The sequence below is a fragment of the Colius striatus genome, chromosome 1 (assembly GCF_028858725.1).
Source record: "Colius striatus isolate bColStr4 chromosome 1, bColStr4.1.hap1, whole genome shotgun sequence".
Taxonomy (NCBI): domain Eukaryota; kingdom Metazoa; phylum Chordata; class Aves; order Coliiformes; family Coliidae; genus Colius; species Colius striatus.
In genome coordinates, this window is record NC_084759.1 from 10,597,411 (window position 1) to 10,610,128 (window position 12,718).

At 44.5% G+C, this 12,718-nt stretch overlaps 1 protein-coding gene across 3 annotated transcripts; it reads left to right on the forward strand.

The window, feature by feature from the left end:
* The first annotated feature begins 394 nt into the window (after positions 1–394).
* Positions 395–12,561, forward strand: C1H11orf54 (chromosome 1 C11orf54 homolog). 3 transcript variants are annotated; one of them, XM_061991348.1, is made up of 10 exons: positions 434–483; positions 1,452–1,542; positions 3,163–3,286; positions 5,796–5,894; positions 6,855–6,928; positions 7,700–7,801; positions 8,735–8,911; positions 9,609–9,758; positions 10,315–10,431; positions 12,276–12,561. In XM_061991348.1, exons 3-10 carry the CDS (start codon positions 3,229–3,231, stop codon positions 12,447–12,449), a joined length of 951 nt encoding a protein of 316 aa, XP_061847332.1. In that variant the 5' UTR covers positions 434–483; positions 1,452–1,542; positions 3,163–3,228; the 3' UTR covers positions 12,450–12,561. The 3 variants fall into 3 exon arrangements, with proteins under 3 accessions (XP_061847326.1, XP_061847332.1, XP_061847318.1); XM_061991342.1 differs by lacking the exon at positions 1,452–1,542 and having other exon boundaries at positions 395–483; XM_061991334.1 differs by lacking the exons at positions 434–483; positions 1,452–1,542 and adding an exon at positions 496–667.
* The last annotated feature ends 157 nt before the right edge of the window (positions 12,562–12,718 follow it).

Sequence of the window (12,718 nt, forward strand, 5' to 3'; positions counted from 1 at the left end):
CCGCGGCTGCCATGCTGGGGGTGGCGGCAGGGCGGGCGCAGCGGTCCGGCCCCGCGGCTGCCATGCTGGGGGTGGCGGCAGGGCGGGCGCAGCGGTCCGGCCGGCCCCGCGGCTGCCATGCTGGGGGTGGCGGCAGGGCGGGCTCAGCGGTCCGGCCGGCCCCGCGGCTGCCATGCTGGGGGTGGCGGCAGGGCGGGCTCAGCGGTCCGGCCGGCCCCGCGGCTGCCATGCTGGGGGTGGCGGCAGGGCGGTCCGGCCGGCCCCGCGGCTGCCATGCTGGGGGTGGCGGCAGGGCGGGCTCAGCGGTCCGGCCCCGCGGCTGCCATGCTGGGGGTGGCGGCAGGGCGGTCCGGCCGGCCCCGCGGCTGCCATGCTGGGGGTGGCGGCAGGGCGGTCCGGCCGGCCCCCGGGCTGGCTCGCCGCAGGAGCTGGCGGTGCCGGAGCCGGAGGCGGTGCCGCCGCGCAGCTCGGACGAGGGGACAGGTACGTGCGGTCAGGCGTCGGCAGGAGCCAGGGATCGTCCGCCCGCGCTGCTGCAGGGTCGGAGCAGCTCCCGGCTGTGTCCCGCTGCAGCCGCTGTCCGCTTCGCCCGGGGAGTCCGGGCTCCCCCTCAGGGCGCAGATCCCGCCCATCCCGCTCGGTTCGGGGCTCCGAGAAGCTGCTCCAGGTCGGCCTGTCGCTGCTGCTGTGCTGCCTCTCCCCCTGCCGCTCAGTCTCCTCGGAGCTGGCGGCTCTAGCCTGAGTCCGTTCTTTCCTGCCGCAGCACTGCCAAGTGCAGCGTCAGCTTTGGCGCTTCTTGGCTCCAGCACTCGTTTGCTGCCTCTGCCTGCCTGGATGCTTTCTTAAGGACCTCAATCTCTCTTTGCCGGGCTTTTCTTGTCCTGCTGTTACCCATCCCTTCCTCAAATCCCAGCCACTCAAGCAGATCCCCTGCTGTCCTGCACCTCCCTTTGCCTCATACAGACCTGCTTACAGCACCCCAGTTGAGGAATGCAACCTCTGCGGATGTATCTGTAGATGTTACTGCTCTTCTTGGTGTCATTGCTAAATTTCTCTCACTGACTGCCATCTTCTTTATTCCCCTCATAGTTCTTTTTCCCTGTAATCTGAATCACCTGTCGCCTGCCTATGACCTCTCCTTTGTAGCTTGTATGCTCCAAACTAGTTTTAATTCAGGTTTTGATACTACACAACTCACCCACTCCGTTAACATAGTGATTCCCATTTTATCTGCCTTCTCCTCATGTTTTACTTCCTGCTTCAAAAAGACAGATTTTTAAAGTCTTTTTTTAGTTGTTTGTTCTCTCCATTCTTGTGGCACCATCCCAGATCTAATAATTTATCATCCCTTCAGCATTTATGGATTTTCTTTGAAAGTCTTCTGTAGTAATTTCATGTCTCTCCACCCCTCCATTAATAGATCTTAATTGTCTGTTGTTGTCTCCTTTCAGGTTCTCCCTCTCCCGTGCCACACAAACTCCCCTGTGAGTGCTTTCCTCACAGTGGTGACTCAGGGATCTACTTCTCTTTTGTGTGTATCCGGTATGGACTCCTGTCTAGTGATCAGATTGGGTTTATTATGCTACATCAAGCTTTTTCCCCACAGTCTTTCCTTCCTTTCTTAATTGTGGGAAGCTGACTACTGCCCTTTAAACAGCTAGTGATGATCTAGGTGTTATATCTGAGCCTGCTTATTCAAACTGTGTCCAAGTCTCGCCTTTGCCTTTTGCACAACAGTCCTAGCCCATCTTCTCAGGCTGTTCCAGGACTTTCTCAACCAGTGTCTTGAGTGCTGCCACAACCTCCTTCCAGACAAGACAAAAGGCTTTTGAGAGGATGAGGATCATCTAAAACAATGCTGCCAAAGGCATCTTCTCATTTTCTCTCTCTGAGTCCCTTTCTTGTGCTTGGTGCACGCTTAAAGTCTTAGGCTATGGTTCACTCCATCTGACAACAGTCTTCTACCGGAGAAACCAACCCCAGCCTGTAACTTTTTCCTCCACAGCCAGAGGAGGGAGGAAGTCGACCAGAGAGGTGGATAAGACCAACTAGGATGAGAATTACTGCACATGGGATCTGTCTTTCTCCGTTTCTGTACTGCTTGCTACAGCAGTAATTTGGAGTGGCTGAACTTTGAGCTGAAAGACTACAGTGACTGCTATGGCCTCACAAAAATTTTTATGTCTTTTTTTGTGCTGTGTTTTTTTCCTTTGTGCAGACTGAAGAGTCTGATGGTGTAAGGACAGTTATTACTTCTGGCAATGGTAAAAGCTAGGATTTTTTTTAAACAGCAGCTAAAAGTATACATGAACAGCTAGCTCACACCATAGTCCTTCCTAACAAAATCTCTGTCAGCTCTGAGAGTGTAGTTAAGGTTTTGGCTTTTTCCTCCAAGGCCTGAGATCTAGATAACTGAGACCCATCTTCTTTTTCTGCTGTATGCTGTAGCTGTGTGTGCCTAAGGAGTTAATCATTGCTTTGGCTGATTTGTAGGTAGTGTGTAACCAACTGTTTCTGCCCCTAGCTAGTGGTTTGCCCTGGTAGCTGGCTTTGCTGTTGCCAGGCTGACTGAAATACAGTTCATTTGTAAAGGGGCTCTTTAACTTATGTTGAAACAAAACTTTTCATTACATCTGCAGAACCTGCTGCTTTTGTTTTCTATTTTGCTGCAAGCTTGTTTCCCTCTGGAAGAGGAAACATGCCCAGAATCAATTGGAGCCCATGTCCCAGCTGAGTCTGAAAGTCCATTGTAGCTAATGCTGCAAAGGTAAACATTAAGGTAGGGAAGACCTGAGGAGGCAGCTAATGTGCTCAGAACAGCCCAGTTTTCTTGCAAAACCAAACTGTAATTCCAGGTGTACAAAGGGCAGATAAATCTCCTGACCAGTCCCTTGAACTGGATTCAGCATGGGATGTGTTTTGCCCACACCCAGTTGTAAGCTTGAGGACTAGCACATGCAGTGCTCTGAGCCAGCTGTGGAGCTCACAGACACCTTTTCTGACAGAGCTCACAAGAAAATTAACAGTCCTGAAGCTGTTGATCCTTCCTGGATTGTAGAGCTACAGTTCTGCTGTTGTCTGTGTGTTCTTGAGTGAAACATTGAAATAAGTAATATTGAAAACAACCTGTTTTAATCATTAAACTATGATCCCTGTTGACAGGTCAGTGGCTCCTACAACGTGATCTATTGTCATTTCTCGCCTGAGGGAATTGGCTCCACTTAGGAAATGGCCAAAGTCGAAAGGTTTGCTTTTCACGTTCCGAGTCTGGAGGAGCTTGCTGGGGGTAAGTCACCCAGCGTGGAACTTCATACACACTTATCATGTACTCTTCAAACTTATCTTAAGGCTCTTATCAAAACCTTTCTACGGCTAGTACATGCAGAATGTTCCTGCTCTTAGCACACAGATGTAAAGAAAAGCACTATTTTTCTATGCACTAATATTTCCTTAGAGCAAACACTGACTCCCTCTCACACCCCAGTGATACTTAAGCACACAAACAGGCTCTCAAACCCTTTGAAACTGTCTGCTGCATTTCCAGATTTCTGCATGGATTATGAAAGTTTGACAGAACAAACTCATTGACATATGCGATCATCTGTTTTCCTCTACCCTCCAGCATTTCTTTCTTTTTCAGGACTACTCAAAACACAGCCTACAAGATGCAGTATAGCATGGCAGGTCCTCTTGCTTGAACCTAGTTGTCTCCTCTTTTGTTGACTGCCTTAGAACCAGGCTGCAGGAAACATTTTATTTAGTTTCTTTCCAAAGCCTTCACAAAATGTGCTTGGAATAACAGAATGGCTGACGTTGGAAGTGACCTCTGGAGGTGTTTTGGTGCAGCCCACCTGCTTATGAGCTTCTTTCCTTGCCCTAGTAGCAAGGCAGTCTGGTAGTCTGTCTTCTGCAGCAGATGTACTAAAGATTCTTTGGGTTTTTTTTTCTTTCATAGAAGTCCTCAAGTTCAATCTGCCACTTTCCCAAATCTGATTTTGATTTTTCTATGCTTTAAGAATCATAGAATCATAAAATGGTTTGGATTGGAAAGGGCCTTAAAGATCATCTAGTTCCAAACCTTCAACTAGACCAGGTTGCTCAAAGCCCCATCCAGCGTGGCCTTGAGCACTTCCAGAGATGGGGCATCCACAGCTTCTCTGGAAAACGTGTTCCAGTGCATCATCACTCTCACAATGAAAATTTCTTCCTAATACCGAATCCAAATCTACCTTCTTTCGATTCAAACCCATTACCCCTTGTCCTATTAGTCCATGCTTTTGTAAAAAGTCCCTCTCCATCTTTCCCATAGGCCCCTTTAGGTACTTTAGACCCCTTTAGTCTGCTCTAAGGTCTCCCTCGAGCCTTCTCCAGGCTGAACAACCTCAACTCCCGCAGCCTGTCTCCATAGCAGAGAGGCTCCAGCCCTCTGATCATTTTTGTGGCCTCCCCTGCACCCACTCTAACAGGTCCATGTTCTTCTTATGCTGGAGGTCCCAGAGCTGGATGCAGCACTGCAGGTAGGGTCTCAGCAGAGCAGAGGGACAGAATCCCCTCCCTCGCCCTGCTGCCCACATTGCAACAGCTTAAAGAAGTAGCAGAAAAGATGGGTCATGAAGCAGAATTTGCTGTTTTTTCCCTATTTGTCCTGAGGACCTCCTGTACACTGTGAATTTTGTTGCTGTTCATCTCTTGAATATTTTGAGGAATACCCTTTTCTTGTCCTATTCCTCTTACCAGGAGGTACTGAGATGTACTTAGAAACCTGCCAAGTACTTTCTACTGACCCTTGTGGTCAACAGCTTGGTAAATCTGCTCTCAAGAAGTGAGGTACAGCTGAAATCCTGATTGGAGGAAAAAAAGGCACAGGCAAGTCTTCTGAGTAATTAAAGAACTGCCTGGTTTTAGGTCCCAGACTGGATTTTCTGTTCCTCAGTTCAAAACATCGGTCAAAGCAGACCCCCAGGCATGAAGGAACTTGGACCTTTTAACACAATATTTGAAACAGTGTATGTGAAGGCAATCACCAACTTGAGTAAGGTTTGGAGGTTGTTTCCTAACAGCGTGCTTGTCTGAATGAGAATCCTCCTTGTTGTTTGAGTGACTTTGCAGGTTTAGAGCCTAAAAACATTGATATGAAGCAAACCCAAAAGTTTAGATGTGGAGTTGTTTGTTATCATCAGCACCATTTATTCTCTGTCCTGTACTGACAGTGGCACATGCACATGCACACTGCACATGAATGTAAACACAACAGGCAATATTCTGTGACAGCAGAAGTTTCCAGACAGCAGGGATGGTTTCAGATGATAATTAAGCTCTTGTACACAGCCTAGTTAATATATTTACGGAACTGATTGTCACTTCAGCTAAAACTTCCTCCTTTGCTGTCACAAAATATTTGCCTGTGATCATAGTTGTCTGCTCTTGTGAAGCAAAACCATCGCTGAATGTGGTTTACCTATGTTACTTCACATGGTGCTGCTCCTGGTGCTACTGGGAGCAGTCAGTTATTGTACTTCAATTGAAAGGTTTTTAAAATTCTTAAAATGAATTAATGTGGTAGCTATAACAGTTACCTGAACAAGCTTTTGATCTTCTCTGAAGCTCTGACTCAGGAAACAAGTGCCTACACACAGTAACATTTAAATCAATTGAGTTACTTTGGATCAGCATAAGTCCTGTAATGGACCTTGCTGAAGCAGAGCCCAAACAGATATATTTTGTCTTGTTAGTAGCTTGTCAAACACTTGGTAATTTTTCACTGTGAATAACTCTGCCATTATTGTTTGTTACAGTTTTGCAGAAAGGGCTTAAAGAAAACTTTGCTGATGCTCAAGTCTCTGTTGTAGACTGTCCTGATCTGACTCAGGAACCCTTCAAGTTTCCTGCTAAAGGTAACCTACCATTACCTGTCTTCCACTAAGACTTCTCCAGATCTTTCTACCTGATCCTTCTTGGTTTTGATCTTCTAAAGATGTTGGGAGAGCTTAAATAATTTTTCAGGTAAAGACTATGAATGAGAGGACAGCGACATTTGATTTCTAGATTTGTTTGCTAGTTGATGGGTGAACAAGGACAAGTCATTACCAAATACTTGTAATTGTTTTTCTTACCCTGTGATTGCAATACTCACTTATTTCATAAGCTTGATTTAGTGTACTGAAAAGGTCCTGAAATGAGGTTGTCATCTTCCAGATGGAGAGATATTTTAGATCCATGCCAGTCACTATCTGAACCTAAGGAGAAGCACTTCCATTAAGTTTTAAATTCCTGCCGTTCCTCTGTGTCAGTGAAGTGAAACTGATTATTCTGAGTGGGATTCATCTTTGACATTAGCTGTCTGGAAGACAGACATATCATCTGTGCTACTCAGATCTCTGTCATCAAGGTAGTGATAGAAGCACCTCTAGAAGGTGACTCATCCCTTTGTAAAATACATGTCCAGTGAAGTGGGGTGAATTATCCTGAGACTTGGACATCCAGCTTTGCTGAAATTTTGCAAGCGAAGTCCCAGTGGGAGTGGGAGGTATCCACTGTGTGGTGAGGGCATCTGACTGGAGAACTTGCAACTGGCAGTTGTTGCCTACTGTAATACTTTTTTTGTGAATGTTAATGAGAATGTGAATTTTACAGCAGGCTGCCTAGCATTAAATCCTGTTGTGAATCATTTTAGAGCTTACTGTCCTTGGACTTCTTAAAAGTACAACACTACATCTAAGTGTGCTAGAGAACTAGTGTTCTCAAAGGCTTTTAGAAGCTTGAGGAACCAGTTCTTTGATGAGTTAGACTGTGTGCTCATTTAAGATTATTAGGAAAAAAATCTTTTACCAAGCTAACTGGCTTTATTATTGCAGGAATCTGTGGGAAACCTAGAATAGCAGACGTGGGAGGTGTTCCTTACCTCATACCTGTTGTACAGAAAGAAAAAGTGAGTTTTTTTATTGTAGCTGTGGGGTTTAACACATTTGTTAAAAGAAAAGCATTATCTTGTTGAAATATAAACAAAACTAAGGGCTGATGGATACTCTAAGATTCCACTTGTCAAAGTGACTTTTCAGTGATTTATGAGATGTGTTAAACATAGACTATGTCAGAAAATATTACATATTGCAGTAAAAATAGCAGATCGTGGTTGATGGATCATCTTCTCCTGCCCTCATATACAAGGTCTTTTTGAAACACACCAGCTGTGACAGCAGCCATGGAAGGAACTACTGAAGAAGGGGCTTGTCTGCATGTTTACCTGTAGCCTGCTGCATGCCTGTGATTTCAAGTCAGAGACACAGTTCTTTGTGAAAACTGGCTGTATTTGCATCTTCAGGTCAACACTGAATTCACATTACTGTCCAGTTCCAACAATATCATGCCTCTTTTCTGACTCCTCACCTGTTTTGTCTCTATGATATTCCCTTTCATTTTTTTCTTAGACAAATATAAATTTCAATAAGAACAGTAATTCAGTTTTTGAGTAAAATGGCAGAGGAACATACAGGCAGGCTCTACCTTTCAGGAAACAAATGGACACATACCCACTTTGTTACTACCGAAGACCGTGTTGTTCAGAAACTGTGTTCAACCTAATTACCCAAAATATTAGTGAAAGTGTTGTGAATTAAATGCATCCAGAGGTTGGAGTGACAGAATGACAGTTCTGAAACAAAGCACCACCAAAATCAAAGGATTTTTCTCTCTTTTGCAGGTTTATGATCTCAATACTGTTGCAAAAGACATAGAGCTGCCTGGAGCTTTCATTCTAGGAGCTGGAGCTGTTTCATCCAAGGTCCTTGGAGTAAATGCTGAGGTGAGTAAATAAATGTGATGGTCCTCAATGAATTCATGCAAGTATCATAATAGTAGAGCATATTGTGCTGAGTATTTCCCATTCACTATAAAACATGTAATAAACACCATTTGTGCCAAAAGCACATAAAACACATCAGAAAGAATTCAGGTGAGAGCCATCCAGTGAGGTGCCTGCTACTGAGATAACAAAGATTAATGTTTAACTTGTAAATCTCCAGGAAGCATGTGATTGCTTTGAAGCATGCAAGAAACAGGAGGTTTTGAAACTGATTGACAAAAACCTGACCAGAGGTCTTAATGACAAGACTTAGAGATGCATGTCAAAGTTACTGGTAAATTTGAAATACTCCCTGTCTTTTGCTTCTTGGGTGGCTTTGATTTACTACTGTAATTTTTAAAGATGCCACATAGAATATGATCATCTGCAGGAGAGGCAGGAGATGAAAACTACTGTCTGTGTAGGCTTTAGTTGGTCAGAGTCTTTTCAACCATAAACTTCTGGTCTCTCCTTTTGATGCATTTATTGGCAGATGGGATAGTCCATGTCAGCATTAAATTTGGGCCACTGTAATAGTGGTTGTTACTGTACACTGTGAAAGGATTACACAGAACACAAATACCTGCATGCAGGCCTTAGATCTCAGCGGTTTGGCTTGCTTTTTAACACCAGCATTCATCTTCACATAACGTTAAATTTAACTGTCTAGAAATAAGTAAACCTCTTTCTGGACTTTTCAGTTACATTACAATAATAGTGCATTTTTCTTACCAGTACAGAGCTCATCCTGAGACAGAGCCGTGTGACAAAGGGCAATATTTCTTGGCATCATGGTCCAAAGCTTACATTGCATTTAATATGGGTTCTGTTTGACTGAGTCTTACATGTTCTTACTGACTTACTTGACTCACTCTTACATGTCCTTTTTCTCAGCTTATCCCTATTGTTCAAACTAAGAGTGAAAAGAAGGCTGCTGTAAATGGGAGCTACGTTGCTCAGATAAATCCTGCAGATAAAGGGTGCCTGCTCGAGAAGTACAGCAGTAAATATAGTGACTGTGAGTTTGGGCTGTTGGCCAACCTTTATGCCAGTGAGGGCCAACCGGGGAAGGTACGTACTTGGATCAAAGGTGACTTTGCTTGTAGAGCTTTGTGACTGAAGGGAAACTCATGGTTCAATGTTTTCCTATCAGTTTTCTGTGATTATAGATGAGTAGTAATTGCATGAAAGAAATATCCAAACATAAGGAAATAACATGGGTGAAGAAGGTAATTGGTGGAGACAGAGGCATTTGAATTTTTGAGAGATAGTGTTAGTTTACTAAAACTTTTCCATCATAAATCATCCATTCAAATCCAGTCTGAACTAGCAGTCATTTAAGGTAGTGGTTGTGCAATGCACTTGTGTAAATTGGGTGTGGGCACTTGCCTAGTTTTATGTAGAAAACAGCACAGAGGTATTGGCAGAGGAGTCAAAAACCTGACTGCTGAGTGGAAACTGAGCAGTCTTCTCCACTTCTAACAGTTTCTTTGGAACAGAGCAGAAGGCAGCTGGTGGACAGAAACAGGATGCATGTATCATTGTCTCATATGTGAATAAATGATTTGCTCCCTGCACAGGCAAAGCTTGCATGGAACAGGAGGTTAGGGAAGGTCAGGGACTGGAAGGATGCAAGCTGAGCAGCACTTGCATGGAACTCACATTTTTGAAAAGTAGTCTTGGGTTATAAGCTTGGGAGAATTTCGGAGCAGCTTTCACAGACCTTTGCAGCAGGAGACAGCAGTGGCAAATTAACTTCATTCTCCAGGTCATTGAGGTGAAAGCCAATGGAAGAACTGGGGAACTTAACTTTGTGTCTTGTCTGAGACAAATCTTGGAGAAGCACTATGGAGAAAAGCCAGTAGGGATGGGTGGTACGTTTATCATTCAGAAGGGGAAGGCAAAGATCCACATTATGGTAAGTTCTCAATTTGTACAACATTCTTCATCCTTCTGAAAACAGAACTATAAATCAGGGTGTAACATCTTAGTGCCTTGGCTTGGCTTTGTATTTTTAAATAAAAAAACCTGTTTGGCAGTGTATTAAAGTAAGGAGCTGATGTTACAAAACTAGAGATGCTGTATCACTTGACCTTAATACTGTCACCTTTTCTTTTAAAATCCATAGGCAGCTGTAGAACTGTTGAACTATGGCGAAATGACTTGGAGTAACATCCATGAACTGAGACGATGCTTATAAAAAGCAATAGACTTCTTTAAAATAACTGAGCTTGTAAAAGAAGTGGAACCCTCACTTTGGTAGTTCTCCCACTACCTGTGCCATGAAAAAAATTATATTCTAGTTGCTTTTGTTTCTGGTAGAAACACAGTAATGGGCACTGGTGAGCTGCTTTTAGGCAGCAGGGAATGTTAACAGGTCAGGGGGGAGAGGAAAAGTGAAAGAAAGTTGCTAGAGAAAAAGTACCTTGATACAAATGCCTTCCTTTCACTTAAAGCTTTTACTTTTGCTGTAGCCTCCAGAATTTTCAACCTGTCCGTTGAATACTGATGAGGATATAAATAACTGGCTCAAGTTCTTTGAAATGAAGGCGCCGCTGATTTGTCAGCCAGTTATAGTTTCCAGAGACCCAGTGAGTTTCTTTCTCATTTCTAAGTGTAAACTGACACTTGTAACAATTTTTGTCTTGAATTTCCTTTGAAGAACAGGAGTGGGTATATTTTGTGTAAAACACCTTCCAGAGTTGGTGTAATGAAACAGAAGCTTCTCATTTCTGTCACCAGTTTGAGTTGAGGCTCAGTCCCTGTGTTCTGAAACGTAACGGCTGTTCAGAGTGGGTAGAATTTACTGGTTCAGTTCCACTTGGAAGGGTACACGTGTTTGTGACTCAAACCCAACAGCATAGTTTGCATTCCCTGCTGGCCACACCAGGAGAAACATCAAGGGCATGGAAGCTTGTTCAGCTATGTGTTCATCTGGTTCATTTCATAAGAAACTGTCTCTGCTGATGTTGCGTGGAAGTCTGTGAAGCACGTGTCTTGGACTGCTGATGCAAATTAAAGCCTGCAAAGCCCCATGCTAGAAAGTTATCTACCATAAGCACTAAATTCACAAGCACTAAATTCAACAGCAGACAATCTAGGCTAAAAAGCAGTCTGTTTCAAAAGCCATTAAGATGATCATCATTAGGAAAAGTAACCAGGAAACCACACGTGCAAATGGCTATTTTATATAACAGTACAGTCATAAGCAAAATCAGAACCATTTTTGCAGAGTTCAGTAAGACATGCTGTAGGCTTGGATATGTTCAGTGGTGTGACTTTATTGTGTCATTATGTGACAGCCTTTGGCCAAAGGCTAAATCACGTGCATCTTCCCAGAATCAACTGATAAGTACTTTGAAAACAGCCATCAACAGCTGCTCCATCCAGAGCCAATGCAAATTGTGCAGTGGATGCAGCAGGGTTACTACTGCCTGTGTCTACTGTAAGCTCAACAGCACTGGGCCTTGTGAGACCCCACCTGCAGTGCTGTGTCCAGCTCTGGGGCCCCAGGAAGGACTCTGTGATTCTGCAATATGGACCTGTTGGAAAGAGTTTAGAGGAGAGACACAAAGGGGCTGGAGCACCTCTCCTATGAAGAAAGGCTGAGCCCTTATAGCAGCCTTCCAGTACCTAAAGAGGCCAACAAGAAAGAAACAAGACTTTTCACAATGGCCTGTAACGACAGGACAAAGGGCAGCAGTTTTAAATTAGCAGATTTAAACTGGACAGAAGGAGGAAATGTTTTAGGCTGAGGGTGATGAGGCACTGGCACAGGTTGCCCAGAAAAGCTGTGGATGCCTCATCACTAGAAGTGTTTAAAGTCAGGCTTGACAGGGCTTTGAGCAGCCTGGTCTAGTGGAAGATACCCCTGCCTATGGCAGGGAGTTGGACTAAATGACCTTTGAAGTTTCCTTCCAACCCAAACCATTCCATGATTCTGGGATAGCTAGAACCGATGGGTGTGATATCATGGTTTAGTACTCTAGTTGTTATTTTATTCTTCTTATTTGCATCTAAGCTGATTCTTAGAATGGGAGTAGAGATTGTCCTGTTATCATATGGGTCTGTGCCATTTAGTGCAAAGAGGTTATGATTTAACAGAGAGGTTCCTTGGTGTAACTGCTTTATTTAACCTCAATGGAAAGAAAAAACAACCACCTCCCCTTCCTCCCCCAAGAAAAATCCTAAAAAGGAAATCTCTAGGAGCTTGACACCATAACCTGAGGGTTTCTGATTTTTTTTCTCTTTGATGACCAATGATGAAGTCTTGCACAGCTCCTCTTTTACAAGCATCTTGCAAGTTTTCACTGCATAATGGTTGGAGCAGGCTCCGAGAAGTGTGGGAATAACACAGGGTGAAGGAAAGGCTAGGCAGGGACTTTTAACCATGGGCCACATGACTGCATGCTGACGGGCCTTTCTCTGGTGACAGGGCTTTGACCTTCGTGTGGAGCACACTCACTGCTTCAGCCACCACGGGGAAGGGGGCCACTACCACCAGGACACCAGCCCGGACAGCGTGCAGTACCTGGGCTACTTCCTACCTGCCGAGCTGCTCTTCCGCATCGACCGGCCCACCGAGACGCACCTCGTCGGCAGGGACTGAGGCGCGGAGGCTCCACGGAGCTGTTCGGACCTTCTGCAATGCAAATGATGATTTTTATAATGCTTTTAATTATGCACATTTATCAATCAATAATAAATATCACAGCGGTGAAGTGCTGGCTTCTTGATTTTGTGAAAGTGAGACGTTCAGACCCTACGTGTGGTTGAAGTTGTCGTGCCTCAATTCAACCGCTCAGTTGTCGTGCCTCAATTCAACCGCTCAGTTGTCGTGACTCAATTCAAACGCTCATTTCGTTGCAATATTATTGG